The following is an 18,070-nucleotide window of genomic DNA, read 5'->3' on the forward strand; positions in this document are numbered from 1 at the left end:
GTTTTTCTTATGGTAAATTAATTTACTTAAATCAAAAGCTCAATTAGTTGTTTTTATAATTTTTACCAACCTTCAATTTCTGTATCAGTGAGTAGTGTGATATTCTTACTTGACTAATGTAGCTCATCATTTCATTAACTATTTCAGATCTCGATCAACAAGAGGGTTATGAACAGTTTACCACCCGGACTCCCTTCAAAAACTAATGAAGGTCATTCTATAATACTTAGTTATCGGCTTTTTGTTTATTTCCTTAATTTTCATAATTTTTTTTAGAATTGACATTCCCGTAACTCTATTAGGCATTCTAAATTATTGTCTAAGGAATGTAAACTCTAAACTCTATTGTTTCGCTTCCGCATTTAATTTATGACTTTATTTTCTTTTAAGTTTTGGGCTATTACAAATACTAATGAATGACAATTAAATGATCTCTCTCCCTACATCATCTCCATTATTTCTATCATTCTATTTTCCTCCCTTGATGACTATTAAATGACAATACTACTTCCTCCTAACCCCTTACCATTAGGCTCTCATTCTCCAACCATATAACAGACCCGCATTCTACCCTTTTGTTTTTACCATAGCACCTTGCCAACTCGACACCATCCCGGTAGTCCCTACGCCACCCTATACACCCTCTCAATCTACCCCACCTCTCATCAAACACCAGTCCACCAAGACCATACACGCACACCTTCGTTGCATCTAGGGGCCCCACCCCAACAGCAACCACAATCCTCATATCGGCCATTACATAGCCCCGTGCACTACCACACCACAATGTCAAATACAAACTACTATTCCTGCGGTAACGACCACTGAATGGCCTAACCAAACTCCACCAATGTCGACCAAACAACCTCCCACACACCTGACTGGGGGAGTGCCCCATCAACCACTGAGTGGTCATAAATACAACATGTCACTACTCATCATATCAACATAGCAAACATCGGCCAAAGGTCTTACACACACGCACACACAGCGTGCCATTAATTTCTACTCCAGTATACCATAATCCACAAACACCGGCCAAAAGGCCTCCCACACCTAACTACCTATACATACAGATACCATAAATTGCCTAATCCTACCCACTGTAGCATGTAAACCCCACTCCACCTACCGCTTCACGCATATATCCCACGAGCCACTGTCCCTACACAACAGATGGTGTCACCCTCGACAAGTAGCCCTACACACATAAAAATAAACCTACACTCGCCACCAATCACTCGCCGCCTATACTTATACCTATACAACAATGCATCTCACTCTCATAGTTACCTCATCCCTCGGTTACACACAACTCATCATCCACAATCTCTGTTTCCGTCTTCACAACACCTCTTATTCACTCCTCCCCCTCACACAATCGACTGGCCATACGTATACCTCTCTCCACAGCTTGCTCCCTCTCCTTTCTCAGACGTTGACTACTCTTGCACTTCCTCAGCATATACTGCACCTCGACTTTTATCTCATTGACGATGAGCATCTCCATTACCTTGCACACACTATCTCATTGAGGTTTGCCCTAAATTAGTTTAGAAATTCTATATTTATCTTACCTCTTGCTTCTATCCTTCTCTATCTCCCAAAGCTACAGCGACCTCACTTTCTTCCCGAACTTCCAAGCAGTTCTCCTTCCGCATTCGCCTCCGATTACTGCCTCTCTCGCATTCGTCTCCCCCTCTCACTCCCGCACTCTTTGTTTTCCCTTTTTTTCTTTTCTTCTCCTCCCTCCCTCTCCTTGCTCGATGCCCCCTTTTCATACCTATCCCAACTCCACATCACAATCGTTGATTTCGCCGAGCTCATCTTAATAGTTCATCTCACCCTCCCTCACAGATCTAGGCTATTACACTTGTTAAATAAAAAAGAAATTAAAAGGCTAAGAATGCAATACTTCCAATTTTTTACATCTTTAGAGATTTAATAAATATTATATATTAAATATTAAAAAATATAATATTTAAAATTATTCATGAGTGATAAATAAATAACTCCGTATACTCTCTAAAATATATCATAATTAGACTATAGTAAAAGGAAAAATATACCACACTTGTTAATAAATGGAATTTTGAATTATTATTAATTAACAAAATAAATTATGATTTATAAAATATAAATAAATAATAAATAATTTTTGAAAAATCATTTAGTTTATCCTAAAATTGTATTCTGATTATTTTAAATAAAAATATACCTCATAATTATTCCAAGATTGTGCTATATAATTATTTAGAAATTATTCAAATTTTATGGGGAAAAAAAACAAATAAACACATGGAAGAAAGAGATAATAAATATCAATATTAAGTATATACTTAAAATAGTGTACATTCTATGTATTAAAATATTTAAATAATTTTGAATATTCCATAATTAAGTGTAAACTCCAACAATTTTCAAGAAATTACGAGCTTCCCACCTCTTACATATAGAGATATTCAAACAATAGTCAACAATATTACATTTACTATATCTTAATAATCGAATATTACTATATATAATATAATATTAATTATTATAAATTTAAAACCATATTCTTCAATATACTAAAATGTTATTGGTTAAAAGATTAATCGTTTTCATTATTAAATATTTTATTTCTATATATAAATAATATTAAATAATTTTTTTAAAATAATATTAATTATTATATGACCAACTCTATATATATATGTATATATATATTATATGTGATTTTGAAAAAGATAAACATATGGGAAGTCATAGAAGGATTCCTACCCACGTTACATGCTTATAACTATACTAATATCCCAATGACATTTACCCTTTAGACCTTGCAATTCTCAATTATTCTTTTCACATGGAAAAAACATAATTTTCACGCGTATAACGTCTATTTAATAATAAATAATTATAAATTAATATTACTAATAAATTATATGAAAATATCCTCACAAAAACTATAAAGTGTTTAGACTCACCGGTGATTTTATTATGAAGAAAATAATTTATTTTTTAAGATTCTCAAATATTCATATTTCCATTAAAAGTAATTTCTTTGAAATAAAAAACCCAATTTTAAGAAAATCTTTTTGATAAAAATTAGATATTTAGACGTGTCTCAGCAGCCGCCGTCCAGTCAAAGCCACGTGCTTTGACCAGAACTCGCACACACAAATTCACACAACAAAGCAGGACAACAAACACACACACACACACACACTCTGTGTCTCATCTTCCTTATAAATTCCTCAGTCAAACTTGCCATTATCTTCCAAGAAGCTGCCATTTATGAAGAAATTTTTAAAAAAAAATTAAAAAAAGGAAAAAAAATAATCACAATTTGTTTAAAGAAAAATACAAAGAGAAACCTTGTGCCATACGGGACCGTCTGCTTCTCTTTCCTCTAATCATCTCTCTCTCTCTCTCTCTCTTGCCCTTATATTCATCCCAGACCCATTCATTTTCTTCTGCTCTTTTCATGGCGTCTTCCTACGGCGGTAGACTTGATACATCGACAAACTTACACCAGATAACTACAGCTGGGAGCAGCTTCACTTTCCCTACCCACTCATTCATGAACACATCTTTCACTGGCCTCCTCAACTCCTCTTCTCTCGACGACGATGAACAGCTCAAGGTCGCCGCTGTAAATTCCGCTGATGAAACCACCAGGCGTGGTGGGTTATCGTTGTCGGATCGAATCGCGGAGAGAACCGGGTCGGGTGTGCCCAAGTTTAAGTCGATATCGCCTCCTTCTCTCCCTCTCTCTCCTCCTCCTTTCTCGCCTTCTTCTTACTTTGCTATTCCTCCTGGGTTGAGCCCAGCTGAGCTTTTGGATTCTCCTGTACTGTTAAGCTCTTCTAATGTATGTATTCATCTTTTTGTTGTTGTTTACTTTTATGTATTATCCTGCTCTGTTTGGATGATGGAAATGAAAGCGAATTTTTTGAATTTTTTCCATTTTCACGTAACCCGTTTGGGTTTTCTTGAGAGCCAAACACTGATAACTTTCCTTTATTCCTCTCACTGTTTAATTAAATTTCGAGAGTGGAAAAGGAAATCAGGGTTAGATTAAACTTGGTCTGCATATCATGTTTCTGACCTTTTATCGAACAATTGGATAATGGGTTTTTTATTTTTTTTTTTTATTAATTATCATTTGTTATTGACTACAGATTTTGCCGTCCCCAACAACTGGAACTTTTCCAGCTCAAGCTTTCAATTGGAAGGGCAATAACCCACAAGAAATCAAACAAGAAAACACAAACAATTACTCTGATTTCTCTTTTCAGCCCCGACCAAGACCACCCACATCATCAACTGGCTTCCAATCTTCTGCAACAACAACAACAATCACAACTGTACACAACCCTTTTACCATTTTTGGATCGTTTTTACTGGATTTCTTTCTTCTAACTTCTATCTTCATTTGTCATTTATGGTTTGCTCTTTTTCTAATTTTAGGCAACACAACAGTCATGGAGTTTCCAAGAATCTTCCAAGCAAGATATGGTAAAACCCGATTATTCTTCCATGCAGAGCTTCTCTCCTGAGATTTCTACCATACAGACTACCACCCAAAGCACCAATAAGACCTCTGGGTTCCAATCGGATTGTGGGAATTACCATCAACAACAGCCACAGGGTCACAGAGAAAGCAGGAGATCAGATGATGGGTATAATTGGAGAAAATATGGGCAGAAACAAGTGAAAGGAAGTGAAAATCCAAGGAGTTATTACAAGTGCACATACCCAAATTGTCCAACCAAGAAGAAAGTTGAAAGGTCTTTAGATGGGCAGATTACTGAGATCGTTTATAAGGGTACCCATAACCATCCTAAGCCTCAGTCTACTAGGAGATCATCATCATCATCATCCTCATCGTCCATAGCTTCTTCTCATGTAATTCAGGGCTCTAATCAACTTTCTGGTGAAATCCCAGATCAGTCATTTGTCACAAATGGTATTGGTCAGATGGATTCTGCTGCGACACCAGATAATTCTTCCATATCAATAGGGGATGATGACTTTGATAGGAGCTCCCAGAAGAGTAAATCTGGTGGTGATGATCTTGATGAAGATGAACCTGGTGCCAAAAGATGGTAGGTTTAATTGTCAATTATAAGTCATCTTTTAAATCTTTTTATAAATTTTAAGATGTGGGTTTGGTGATTTGGTTGGGTTTTGTTCTTCCTCTGAATTATCTCATATTGTTTTATTGCAGGAAAATAGAAGGGGAAAATGAAGGAATTTCAGCTCCTGGGAGCAGAACTGTGAGGGAACCTAGAGTTGTGGTCCAAACAACCAGTGACATAGATATTCTAGATGATGGATACAGATGGAGGAAATATGGGCAGAAAGTAGTCAAGGGAAACCCAAATCCAAGGTGAAAAAAGTTCACTTTCATCTGCTACCTTTAGTTCTAAAATGATTATAATATTGTCACTTTAGGTTAGGGATTTTTCTATCCCTAACTTTGATATAAAGGCTTCAGATTTTCAATAGTCAATTGATAGCTTACATGATCACCTTGCATTGGATACAATTGTTTATCAGGGTTCTTAGTTTATATTATATATAGATGCCTTTCTTTTTTTTTTTTTTTTATCATTCTTTACATATAGCTATAAAGTGGATTCCATGGAACTGTCTGTCTTTTGGGTACCTCTTGGCTCCCTTCAAAAAGGGTCATTTCTATGATGGGAAAGTTATGATCCTGTACCCAGATAAATTGGGTTTGCTTTACAACTATTTCTGAACGTTTTGTCCCAAAATTCACTATTTTGTTATGTGTAGTCCTAGTGAAATTATGTTTTGATTATGAATTGATTCCTGATTATACAGGAGTTACTATAAGTGCACATACCCTGGTTGCCCTGTAAGAAAGCATGTTGAGAGGGCATCCCATGATCTTAGGGCAGTGATCACCACCTACGAGGGAAAACACAACCATGACGTCCCACCTGCTCGTGGCAGCGGAAGCCATTCTATTAATAGGCCACCATTTCCTGATAACAACAACAATAGCAATAGCAACAATGCAGCAATGACAATAAGGCCGATAGCTAATGTCACCGACAACTCTATAACTTATCCTCTCCGCAACTTAAGGCAGCAATCATCCGAAGGGCAATCACCCTTAAGCCTAGACATGCTGCAGAGCCCTGGGAGTTTCGGGTTCCCGGGATTCGGAAACCCTTTGGGGTCTTACATCCCTCAGGCACCAAACACCAATAATATGTTCCCTAGAGCAAAGGAAGAACCAAGAGATGACTTGTTTCTTGAGTCATTGCTATGTTGAAGCCAGTTGGGAGTGGATGGATTTGGAGTTTTGAAGACAGAAGAAGAAAGTAGAAGGAATAAGAAGGTGGAAAGATTCATTTTTAGGTTCATTTAATTTATTGACATTCTGTTTGTTTGTTTGTTTGTTTGTTTGTTTGTATATTTTTTATCCTACACGGGGATTCGGTTTTGTATATTCATAATTGCTTGATACAGGAATTCCTAAACTCCATTTTTTTTTTTTTATAATTGTTTTGAGGCCCTTCTTGTATGAACAAGATATGTTGAAGCCTCAAATCAGTTTTTGTTGTATACCACAGTTGTAGTAATTCAATTCCTCAATTTATAAAAATTTAAAAAAAAAAAAAAAAGAAAAACAAAATCAAAAACTCCCTTTAGACTTCAAATATATAATTTAAAATAATTGGGATTTGAAAATTGAATTATCAACCAAATATGATGTAAAAGTCTGTCTTAATTTCTTAATAAACACTGTTAACCTTTTTAATTACAACATAACATATGGTTACTCTTATACTCTCTGGAAGTTGAACTCCCTGACTTTTAATTTTATAAAAATAAAGAGCTGATTTAAAAATTGAGTTTGTAAATATTGTTAATTTTGTTACTATAGCATATTATGTTTGTAACCAAATTAAATTTAATAATAAAAAATACATTACAGATTAAAATATACATATTTTTATTTTATAACATATATGATTTATATATTGATGACAAATAACAAAAAAAATGAAATACTGACCTTTTAATTAATCTATAATTTTTAATACAAACAGTATATAACTAAATTAAATAAACATTCTTTTTTATCCATAAAATAAAAAAGTCTTTGAGCGGAAGAAATTTAAATCAGATTCTTTTAACCAACCCGCTAAGAGTGGGCCAGCGGTGGGTCCCACCAACAGGCAATGCTTGCAAAATGCAAACGTCCGAACTCTGAGTTTTGAATTAGTCAAAGATGACGGGCTGGTGTGGATTGGGATTGGGATTGGGGTTGGGATTGGGTTGCTTGAGCCACAAGCTGGTCAAAGTCAACTAATAATTTACACATGAAAGCTAATAAGCTAGTGGGTCCCATCTCAGTTTCACACCTCCGGTCCCGTACACATAATTATATAATTATTATGGCGGTTGCTTTTCTACGCCTATTTATAAAATTAATTTTGTCTATTTTTTCCGAAAGGTTAAATAAATTTATTATTAAAATATGAAATGTATGCCTGCCGCAGTTACAAAAATAAATTAATTAATCTATTAATACAGATAGTACATCAAAATTACAAATTTAACTTGTTGATTAATAAATTATAGAAGAAATTACTAACTTCTTTAATAAAAAATAAAAATGAAAATATCATTTTCAAATAGAGCTATATCATTATATTATTTGATGTGAAAGTTTTTATGTTAAAACCAAATTCAAATAATTTTCAAAAAATTACGTATTTAAATAAAGGATATACAATTAGATATAAAATATTTAAGTAATAATTGATGATGTGACATTGTATTTATGTAATACTTAAATATTATTACATATAATGGATATATTAATGATCATAAATTAAAATAGATATACAAAAAATGACGCATAACTAATAAGAATTCCAAAATAGACACTTTTAATAATGGAAGTGTTTATATAGTTAATGCATACTTAAGAATACTGCTAATATTTATATAAATTAATCCCAAATATAAATTTTATTTCATTACATTATTAACTATTAGTCTATATAAATTATTTCTATTTTACATAGATTGTGATTTATATAATCGATTCTCTAACTTTTTTGTCAATAAATAAATGAATGATCATGTAATGTTTAAAAAATAAATAAAATATTTACGTGTATAATGTTCTATAGTAATTGAATTTTACTTAAATATTAAATAATTATAAAAATATTTAAATAATATATAATTTTAAATTCAAATAATAATGATGACTGTTTAACACTATTGTTATCGAGAGTGTTTTTATATTAAATTCAATGAATATAACTTTTAAATCTCTTATAAAATATACAAAAAATTATCATAACTACTATTTTTTATCAGAATTTCTACAAAAATATTACCATAATTCAAGATTTAATGTTGTTACTAAAATTCCAATTGTATATATAACATATTCATATGAAGTCGATTTAGATTTGTCAAGTGGTACAAATAATTTGATACATGAGTTTCATATGGTTATATAACTCTTATGTCATTTTTTGCTCTCTCTCCTTATTAGTTATGAAATGTATATAATCTTTAACTATAATAGTCAATTACATTATATAATAATCTTAAAATTAATTAGTTATCAATTATAATCTCGTATATGTGGTGTCAATTATATTGAAAATAGTTTACATCATTTATGAATATAAAAAATTATACTTTATTCTAGAATATATATACACACACACACACACACACACACATATATATATATATATATTCGGGCCTTACTGCAAACCGACCTAACATATCTTAAATAATTGATTATGTTAAATTAAGTATTATGTCGTTATTTATACATTTTTATATATAACACAGAGTGATAAAGTTAATGTTTGATCCCAATTTAATTTATAATCAGAAGTAAGAGTAATTTGTTGGGCCCAATTGAACCGCACGCATGCGGCTTATTTGATAACCATTACGAAGTCTTGAAGATCAAGTTTTTGTATCAGTAAGAAGAATGATAATAAAACACGTTTTTCATATATAAATTATTTTCTTAATTTAAAATGTAATTTTAGTCAAGAAAATAACGGGACCACAGTTTTCTTAAGCAGAAAGTCTCTCTTGTGGAATGTTCTACTAAAATTATATATTTTCACTTTCTTTTATTATTTATTTTTCAGTTAAATTAAGTTGATTTAGCTCGTATAACTTCAATTGTCTATTTCTTCTGAGCGACATTTAACATTATTAATATTTATATCACATGTCACTAAAATTAACATGTACTCTCATTTTATTACATATTTTTATCTTAATTGTCACATATCCTATAATATGATAATTGACAAAAAGATAAATGAATTAAAAAAAAAAAAAAAAAGAAGACTCAATTATCAATAAAATCGAATGATAATTATTATCTTTTTATCATTATTAGTTTATACTAGTTTATTTTTACTTTATCTTTTATTTATTTATTCTATTTTTATTGAGAAGCAAAAGAAATAAAAAGAAAAAGGGGTTTTGGGTTTGTTAAGTTCCAATTAAAACCCATCCTGAGCTGAAATAAAAAGCCAGCCGGCCCCTTCCCCGAAGGAAGACGTCGAGTCCAGCATTTTTTGCAGCTAAACGACGCCGTTCGGTGCTTAATGAAACGGCGTCATTTTAGCGTGGAATAAAAAGCGTAATTAGGGTTTCTACATCATCATTCGGCTGCCTGTTCTCTCGCTACAGAGCGCGCGGCGGCTGGAAGAGCAGGAAGGAAGTTGACGGAGGGGGGGAGGAAGAAGAAGAGAGAGAGACCGAAAGTGAAAGGAACCGAGAATTAAGTGGTGGAGGGAGTGAAATAAAAAAAAAAGGGGGCTTTTTTTTGTGGATTTTTGGGTTGAGAAGAAGGGAGAACCCGAGCGTGAGAAGAGAAGGATCCAACCGAAGAAGGTAATCTGAATTCAGTGTTCTCATTGCCTGACATTTTTCTCCTAATTTGGCTTTGCAATTTTCGGTCTTTGTTCAAGGATTATCTAGTTAATTTCTAGAATTAATTAGGAACTCGTCTGTCGTGTTGACATAAGAGGTTATGTATTTTATTTCAATGTTAGGGATTAAATGGAATGGTTTCATTTTGATGTAGTTGGTTTTGTTGTTATGATGATCTTTGTTTAAACTAATCCACTCAATTACCTTGCCAAGGATTTCATATATTGGCTTTCTCTTATGGTTTAACTCACAGGTACATACATATACATATATATACATATACACACACTGAGCCAGACTCATATATGCTTACGTGTGTGTGAATATGTAAATCGTTGTTTGTGGCTTGGAGCATTTGTCCTGATCATTCCTTTCAGTGTACTGTTAGATGTTTAAATCTCCATTGCATGTTAGGAGGTTTCTATATCATGGCTATTTTAATACGTTTTAGGGGAAATCAAGAATAGGTTTATCATGAGTGTTCATCTTACATTTCGTGAATAATTATTTGGCTCTAATTTCCCTCTTTCATTGTTAAAGGTAGCATGTATGTATACTTCACCCTTCCTTTATATATTTACTGTTTTGATTCCATATCACATATGTCCTCGTACTTGTACTCCAAACATACATGTGTACATAGTTGTTTTGGTAGTAAAACATTTCTTAAAATTAGTTTTTGTTTGATACAACGTCATGTTTAAAAATAAAAGATGAAAACATAAAAGAATGAGAATAGTAGTATTACCTGGTGAGGAAAAGCGTAAATGGTTATGGCATTTGTGAACACCCCCCCCCCCCCCCCCCCCCCCCCATGAAGAAGAAATGTTAAGGAATCATGAAGTAAATCATTGTAAGGAAAGGAGTTGAGGCCTTGTAATTTACTTTCAATTTGTCTTTTATATTAATATTTGTATTTGATTCCTCCCCCCTATATGATTTCCAAGTACGTAATTAGTAGACTTTTTTTATCATAAATTCATGTCACTCTCACATACATCATATAAATTAAGACATTAGTAAAGGAAATAAATGCAAATCACATTTAGCCACTTAGTCTGCACCACAGAGTTGGTGCCTTAACAATCTTGCATTGTACTATTTCAAACTTAGAATTTCTGATGTGATCAGTGCATTATTTAGCATCCAATTCTGCTTCTTATAGATTCGGTGGTGACTCTTACTATTTTCATATCTATTATTTTCTATTTTCATATCTATTATTTTGTGAAGTTTTGCTCGTGTTACCATTGTGACATTTATTAACATTTACTTGTCAGAATTGCTAGCATACGCCACAAAGTAGGTGCCTAATACCTTTCCATCTCGTAAAATTTTGATTCGGAATTCTGAATAAGAAGACTAGTGCACATTTTGAGCATCTAATCTCGCCTATAATAAGATCTGTGGGGACTTTGTTTTTTAACATAACTTTTTGTTTTCAAGAGTTTTGTCTCGCATCATCCCCCATTGTAGCAGCTGCTGCTACCCTTTTCTCTTCCTTTGGGTTTTGGTAACAGTGCTCAAGAGGATGTCGGTGTGTATGAGTTTAGTACTTGGCTGGGAGAGTGTGAGGTAGTTTTGGGGTTTGGATTTGTGTGTGGGAGGTTTTTGTTATGTTGAGGGGAAGGGTGGTTGGGTTGCTGCAGGCTCATTATATTAGTCTCAATCAACAGCCCTTGCAGCTAAGCATTGTTCTTGGGGAGTCTGGTATTCAGGGGGCCGTAGATTTGAGTCGTGAAATCTTTCATAGGCTCTTCCGTTTGTGCTATCTTAAGCGAGTCCAAGTGCTTTTCCATTGTTCTCCACTTGCTTAGCCGCTGAAAGAGGATTTTCACCAAGTTCAGTCAGATCTGCTGCCATGTTGTCAGACCACTGAAAAGTACACTACCATTAGACATTTTAAAGGGACATAATAGTCAAAAACCCTTTGAAGGGATAAAAAATGAACAGTGAAAACCAATATTGTTCTTTAGTTAGTAAGCTAGAGGGACACTTAAGTTCATTTATACTGGGTTGTGGTACCAAAGGGAAATCCCAGGATTTATAACCGTGGCCAATATTGGCCTGAGGTAGTGTATGGTGAGGTTAGTAACAGTAGAAAAAGAGGATGGTGTTGAGGAAGAAGAGATTTGGGATACAGGTTGGGAGGAGGGTAAGAGGAGAATAGGACTGTAGAGAGAATAGGAATAGTTCTGATAGATTTTCCTTCAACGGTGGACATCATTTAGGTATGATATTTGTACTGGTAGAAGCCCGGTAGCATAATGTAACCACCTAGTGTACCCCCAGCTGGTGCTCTAGTCTGTCTCTGCAGCCTCCTGATACCGCCAAACAACAATCATGTTAAAATGGAAAAGCAACTAAAAACCAATATCATTCTCTAGTTAGTAAGCTAAGGGGACACTTAAGTTCATTTACACAATGTTGTGGTACCATAGGGAAATTCCAGGATTTTGGCTTCATACTTTTGGGTCACAAATTTCTATCCGTAGAAGATATTGGAGCGGTTGTTGATATGCTCATTGATATGTAAAATCTTTTTGTAAATAGGTGGTATCCATTTGGTACCAATTAGTAATAATCTTTCCAGTTGCTTTTCCATTTGGTACCTAGTGTACCCCCCCAGCTGGTGCTCTAGTCTGTCTCTGCAGCCCTCTGATGCCACCAAACAACAATCATGTTAAAATGGAAAAGCAACTAAAAATCAATATCATTCTCTAGTTAGTAAGCTAAGGGGACACTTAAGTTCATTTATACTGTGTTGTGGTACCAAAGGGAAATTCCAGGATTTTGGCTCCATACTTTTAGGTCACAAATTTCTATCCGTAGAAGATATTGGAGCGGTTGTTGATATGCTCATTGATATGTAAAATCTTTTTGTAAATAAGTGGTATCCATTTGGTACCTATGAATACTAATCTTCTTTTATTTAAAAAAAAAGGGAAATTCCAGGATTTATATCTGTGGTCAGTATCAGCCTGAGGTCTTGTTTGTGAGGTTAGTAACAGTAGAAAAGGAGGATGGTGGTGAGGAAGAAGAGATTAGGGATGCAGGTTAGGAGAAGGAGATAAGAGAAGAATAGGACTGTAGAGAGAATAGGAATAGTTCTGATAGATTTTTTTCAATGATGGACATCATCTAGGTATAATATTTGTATTGGTAGCATAATGTAACCACCTAGTGTCCAGGGACAGCTGGTGCTCTAGTCTGTCTCTGCAGCCTTCTGATATCGCCAAACAACAGTCATATTAAAATGGAAAAGCAACTACAATCAAAGGAAATACTTTGAATGTTAATAACTAACTTAATGAACAAGATTTCTCGTCCTCTAGCTGCTCTATTCATGACATGTTGTTCTTGACAGACTTAACACAAATTACTTGCTGCAAGTTGGCAGATGTAGTTGTGGGCTTGGGATCTTTTAATATGCTTTTGAATACCGTTCACATGTTGTGAGTATCCCTTGTTGATTGTTTTTTGGCATATCTTCTTTAAGGGCGTTGGGGCAAAGAAAGAAGCCAGAATCATTTGAAGACGTGCTCCTTTTTCCATTGTGGATGCTTTCTAGAATCTTCCAAGACTGTTACCTGCCTCTGATTCTTTGGGAAGATTGACTTTCTTTGCTTATTTGTGAGCTAAGGCTCACAGATGCTTGAAAGATATCTCTTTGCCATTATTACAAAAGAACTAGCATACCATTTTGTATTAATTTTTTTCATTTGCTTTGTTTTCCTCATTTAGTTTTTGGCTTTATTTTCATCTTCTTTTTCTATAAAAGAATTGTTGATTTGTTGCTACTCTTGACCTTTCCGGTGTTTGTAAGCATCTGTTTTATCTATTTTCATCTCTTTCTAACCACCAATCCAATTCACTTCAACTCCTGTTTCGACACGAAAATCTTACTTGTTAGCCAAGGCAGCTGTAGAGCCTCTATTATTGTGATTCTATCATTTCTTTCTCTTATTTCTTTTTGGTGAAACTGGGCTGATTAAAATATTATTATTCTAATACATGCTTGATTTTGTCTTCACAACAGAATTATTACTAATATTTGGGTAATAATTGGTTACTATTCCAGTGGGTAATAACTGGTATATCTTTGAATCCTTGGATTGTCTTGCTTATCCTTTCCTTTTTTGTTTGTTTAAAATTTCAGGGTGTGTAATTACCCTGAGGATTTAACTCTAACACTGTATGCTACAAGTGAGGATTTGAAGCAAGGAAGAAGGAATACCTTTGTACATTTTGTTCGGTTTTTCTTAATTCTTTTCCTGTCCCTGTCATTTGCAATAATGTCGGTCACGGCAGGTGTTAGTGATACTATAATAGCAATTAGGGATAAGCTAAGAGGTAAAATTGGGCAGACGAAAGTAAAGAGGTACTGGCCTGGTAAAGCTCCTGAATGGGCTGATGAGGGTGATGAAGATGGGGATATTAGGATGCAGAGGGCAGCTGCTGTGGAGAGAGCTTTCCCTAGTCAGGAAGATTCAGGTGTTGTCAGGAAAGATGATCGAAGGCTGCGTCGTTTGGCTGAGAGCAGAATAGACAACCGTGAAGAAGTGAGAGCTGATCACCGGCGCATTCGACAAGCTGAGATTGTTTCAACAGAAGAAGAGGAAAACAGAAGACAAGAGGGACTGGATGCGGAGGAAGAGGATGAGAATGCATTGGAAGAAAGAAGAAGAAGAATTAGGGAAAAGATGCTTCAAAGGGAACAAGAAGAGGCTGCCCTCCTTCCAGAAGAAGAGGAGGAGGAGCCAGAAGAGGAGGAAGAGGAATCTGAGTATGAGACTGATTCAGAAGAAGAACTGCCAGGTATTGCAATGGTCAAGCCTATCTTTGTGCCGAAAGCTGAGAGAGAGACTATTGCTGAACGTGAGCGACTTGAAGCTGAAGAGCGGGCCATTGAGGAATTAGCCAAGAGGAAGCTAGAGGAGAGAAAAGTAGAGACGAAGCAAATAGTTGTTGAAGAGATACGGAAAGATGAAGAGATTCGCAAGAATATGGAATTGGAGGCAAATGTTGCTGATGTGGATACTGATGATGAACTTAACGAGGCAGAGGAGTATGAAGCTTGGAAAGCAAGAGAGATTGCACGGATCAAGAGGGATAGGGAGGACCGTGAGGCAATGTTAAAGGCAAAGGAAGAGATTGAGAAGGTAAGGAACATGACTGAGGAAGAAAGGAGGGAATGGGAGAGGAAGAATCCAAAGCCTGTTCCCCCATCAAAGCAGAAGTGGAGGTTTATGCAGAAATACTACCACAAGGGTGCTTTCTTCCAATCAGATGCTGATGACCTTGCTGGAACTGTTGGATCAGATGGTATATACCAGCGTGATTTCTCTGCTCCTACCGGAGAAGATAAGATGGACAAGACTATATTGCCAAAGGTCATGCAGGTCAAACACTTTGGTCGTAGTGGGAGGACAAAATGGACTCATCTCGTCAATGAGGATACAACTGATTGGAACAATCCGTAAGTTTAATTCCCCCTAAATTTTTTTTTCCTTCTTTCAATGCATCCTTGCTTTTTAACTAAAGAACCCATTAGTTGGCTGATATATTTTGTACTTGATTGTTCTTGTGGAGATTATGTTTGTTGACTGTGTTAATTGGGTATTGCAGATGGACGTATAATGATCCTCTTAGGGCTAAGTATAATGCAAAGATGGCGGGAATCAATGCACCCATAGCAAAACCCAAAGGAAGCAAGAAGTTGAAGGATTGGGAGACCTGACTTCAAAGTTTTCTAGTTGGAGGCACGTGTGACTGTTGCATAGAGAAAGAAGTGCTGAAAATTTGCCATGGTTGATTTACTACTAGTGCGGACTTGTCAGCTGTGTAACTATTAGTTGTATTTATGCTTTATATGTACACAGTTAGTCATCTGGGAAGCATAGCTACCATGGCTTTTCTCTGTAATGATAAAGGTTATCCCGCAGTTCCAATGGGATTTTAGACCAAATTGATCTTGTGCAGGCGTGGTGGTAAATCATCAATATCCCATGATCATTAAGGTAATGGAAAATGGTCTTTTATTCTGTAATTCTGAAAAAAAAAATCATAGATCCTTTTATATAAAAGCTTGGTCTCAAGGTCGTGTCATTGACAGCCTCTCCGCTTCGTCAGGTGACTTCAGTCCCATAGCAGTACGTCGTCGTTTTACTGTAAAAAGACCAGTAAACCGACCCAGAGCCCAAACTGACATGTATTCTCGGGCTCTTCTTACTGCGTCCGATGGATTCCTCCTGGGTTCTAGATGCATCGATTTCCCATTATACCCTCCAGAAGTAACCTTATTTGCAAATCCTACCCATTCGCGCCAAACTAATTTGATTCTTTTAACGATCCATGGCTCTACCAGCACTGAAATCCATCGTTCTAAGGAACATTCTCATACGCGCCCTCTCCTTCGCTGTTCTCATATTCGCCGTTCGTTTCGCATACCTTGTGACTGTCAAAGGCGGCTCGTGCTACTCCGTCGACTTCTGCTTCCTTCGCGTCCCCGGACGGGTCTTCTCTCCTTCCTCATCCTCGTCCCACACTCTCATGGAATCAGCGAGGAAATCAAGAAAACTTTTCGATTACTTCTCGACCGTATTTCAAGACCTAATCGCCGAGGGATACCTCTCGCCGGACGCGAAAACTCTGTGTATCGACACAAGAAACGGAGAAGACATCCTTGCCTTGCGAGAAATCGGCGTCTCGGATGCAATAGGGATATCCAGAGAGGACTCCCCGCCTTTAATTCTGTCCGGCGAGGCTCATCAGCAACCGTTCGATGACAATTCGTTCGATTTCGTGTTTTCCGGCAACGGAGGCATGGACCAGACAATCCACCCCGTTGAGTTAGGGTCTGAGATAGGGCGGACTCTGAAACCGGGCGGATTCTTAGTGGTTCACACAAAGGCTAAAGATCTGTATAGCCTACACTCTTTACTTGATTTATTCAACTGTTGCAAGCTGATCAAGGAACGCGAAATCGATGGCCCTGATAGGACGACGATCCGCGAAATTGTGATGAGGAAAGAAATGGATGGAGTTAGTCTTAAACAGAGATACTCAAAATCTGGCAATGGCGATTCAGGTAACAAATGCTGTGTTCCCTCGTATAAACGCAAAATAATCCGTCAAGCAGAGCCGCTGATCAAGCGAGAACCACGTATTACAATTAGGAGGAACATAAAGAACATTAAGTACCTTCCTTCAATGGTGGATATCAGCTTCAAGAGGAAGTATATTTACATAGATGTTGGAGCTAGGAGTTATAGTTCAAGCATAGGCAGCTGGTTCAAGGAACAGTATCCAAGACAGAACAAAACCTTCGAAATCTACGCCATAGAAGGTGACAAAGCTTTTCAAGAAGAGTACGAGGCGAAGAAAGGGATTACTCTGTTGCCATACACTGCGTGGGTGAGAAACGAGACCCTGTTTTTCGAGATCACCAGAAACGCGAGAAGGCAAAACAGGGAGGGAGAGAAGAAGGAGAGGATACAAAAGGTGGAGTCATCGATGAGTTTCATTTCTGAAACAGAGAAGATAGAAGGATTTGATTTTGCAAAATGGTTGAAGAGTTGTTTTTCAGCAAAAGATTTCGTGGTGGTGAAGATGGATGTGGAAGGGATAGAGTTTCAGTTGATTGAGAGCATGATGGAGACAGGAGCAATTTGTTTGGTGGACGAATTAATCTTGGAGTGCCATTACAGCGGGTTGCTTGGGAGCAACAAGTTTGGAAAGGCGTATGCTCAGTGCTTGAAGCTTTTTAAGTCTGTAAGAAAGAGTGGAGTTCTTGTGCATCAATGGTGGTGACTGACTCACTGACTGGTAACCGTTTCTGTTCTGATTTCCATATAACAAAAACTAGCATTTTGATGAACTCGGTTACATAATATGACTAGAAAAATTGAAAGTTCGGATGAATTGATTATTCAGCTTAGCTTTTTAATTTTTAAAAATTCAGTAGTTCAGTCTTTTAATAGTAAAACTGAACTACTGAATATTTTAAAATTAAAAATTAAAAATATTAATATTTTTTTTAACTTCAAGAATTTGAAAATTGGATATTTTGGTAAATATCAATTCCTTGATTTTGACTTTACCAAAAGTTCTTTGTTTC

The 18,070-nt window shown here is 35.8% G+C and overlaps 3 protein-coding genes across 3 annotated transcripts; all 3 read left to right on the forward strand.

Moving 5' to 3' along the window:
* The first annotated feature begins 3,352 nt into the window (after window positions 1-3,352).
* On the forward strand, window positions 3,353-6,582 carry LOC110823719 (putative WRKY transcription factor 25). The gene is made up of 5 exons (XM_022054168.2): window positions 3,353-3,853; window positions 4,164-4,349; window positions 4,453-5,090; window positions 5,213-5,374; window positions 5,833-6,582. The coding sequence occupies exons 1-5, from the start codon at window positions 3,467-3,469 to the stop codon at window positions 6,287-6,289; spliced, it is 1,830 nt and encodes a 609-aa protein (XP_021909860.1). The 5' UTR covers window positions 3,353-3,466; the 3' UTR covers window positions 6,290-6,582.
* A 3,090-nt stretch (window positions 6,583-9,672) lies between these two features.
* On the forward strand, window positions 9,673-15,919 carry LOC110823791 (uncharacterized). The gene is made up of 3 exons (XM_088214121.1): window positions 9,673-9,912; window positions 14,111-15,430; window positions 15,580-15,919. Exons 2-3 carry the CDS (start codon window positions 14,247-14,249, stop codon window positions 15,689-15,691), a joined length of 1,296 nt encoding a protein of 431 aa, XP_088070247.1. The 5' UTR covers window positions 9,673-9,912; window positions 14,111-14,246; the 3' UTR covers window positions 15,692-15,919.
* On the forward strand, window positions 15,832-17,874 carry LOC110823689 (uncharacterized). The gene is made up of 2 exons (XM_022054125.2): window positions 15,832-15,971; window positions 16,084-17,874. The coding sequence occupies exon 2, from the start codon at window positions 16,306-16,308 to the stop codon at window positions 17,761-17,763; it is 1,458 nt and encodes a 485-aa protein (XP_021909817.1). The 5' UTR covers window positions 15,832-15,971; window positions 16,084-16,305; the 3' UTR covers window positions 17,764-17,874.
* The last annotated feature ends 196 nt before the right edge of the window (window positions 17,875-18,070 follow it).

Source organism: Carica papaya, chromosome 2 (assembly GCF_054855325.1).
Source record: "Carica papaya isolate Zhongbai chromosome 2, ASM5485532v1, whole genome shotgun sequence".
NCBI lineage: Eukaryota > Viridiplantae > Streptophyta > Magnoliopsida > Brassicales > Caricaceae > Carica > Carica papaya.

What these genes read in the sequence shown, in the direction of transcription:
- LOC110823791 (XM_088214121.1), top strand. Translation starts at nt 14,247, where the DNA reads ATGTCGGTCACGGCAGGTGTTAGTGATACTATAATAGCAATTAGGGAT. An exon ending in ACAACTGATTGGAACAATCC is followed by an intron (nt 15,431 to 15,579) that starts GTAAGTTTAATT and finishes TGGGTATTGCAG; the next exon opens with ATGGACGTATAATGATCCTC.
- LOC110823719 (XM_022054168.2), top strand. Translation starts at nt 3,467, where the DNA reads ATGGCGTCTTCCTACGGCGGTAGACTTGATACATCGACAAACTTACAC. An exon ending in TACTGTTAAGCTCTTCTAAT is followed by an intron (nt 3,854 to 4,163) that starts GTATGTATTCAT and finishes TATTGACTACAG; the next exon opens with ATTTTGCCGTCCCCAACAAC. An exon ending in AAGGGAAACCCAAATCCAAG is followed by an intron (nt 5,375 to 5,832) that starts GTGAAAAAAGTT and finishes CTGATTATACAG; the next exon opens with GAGTTACTATAAGTGCACAT.
- LOC110823689 (XM_022054125.2), top strand. Translation starts at nt 16,306, where the DNA reads ATGGCTCTACCAGCACTGAAATCCATCGTTCTAAGGAACATTCTCATA.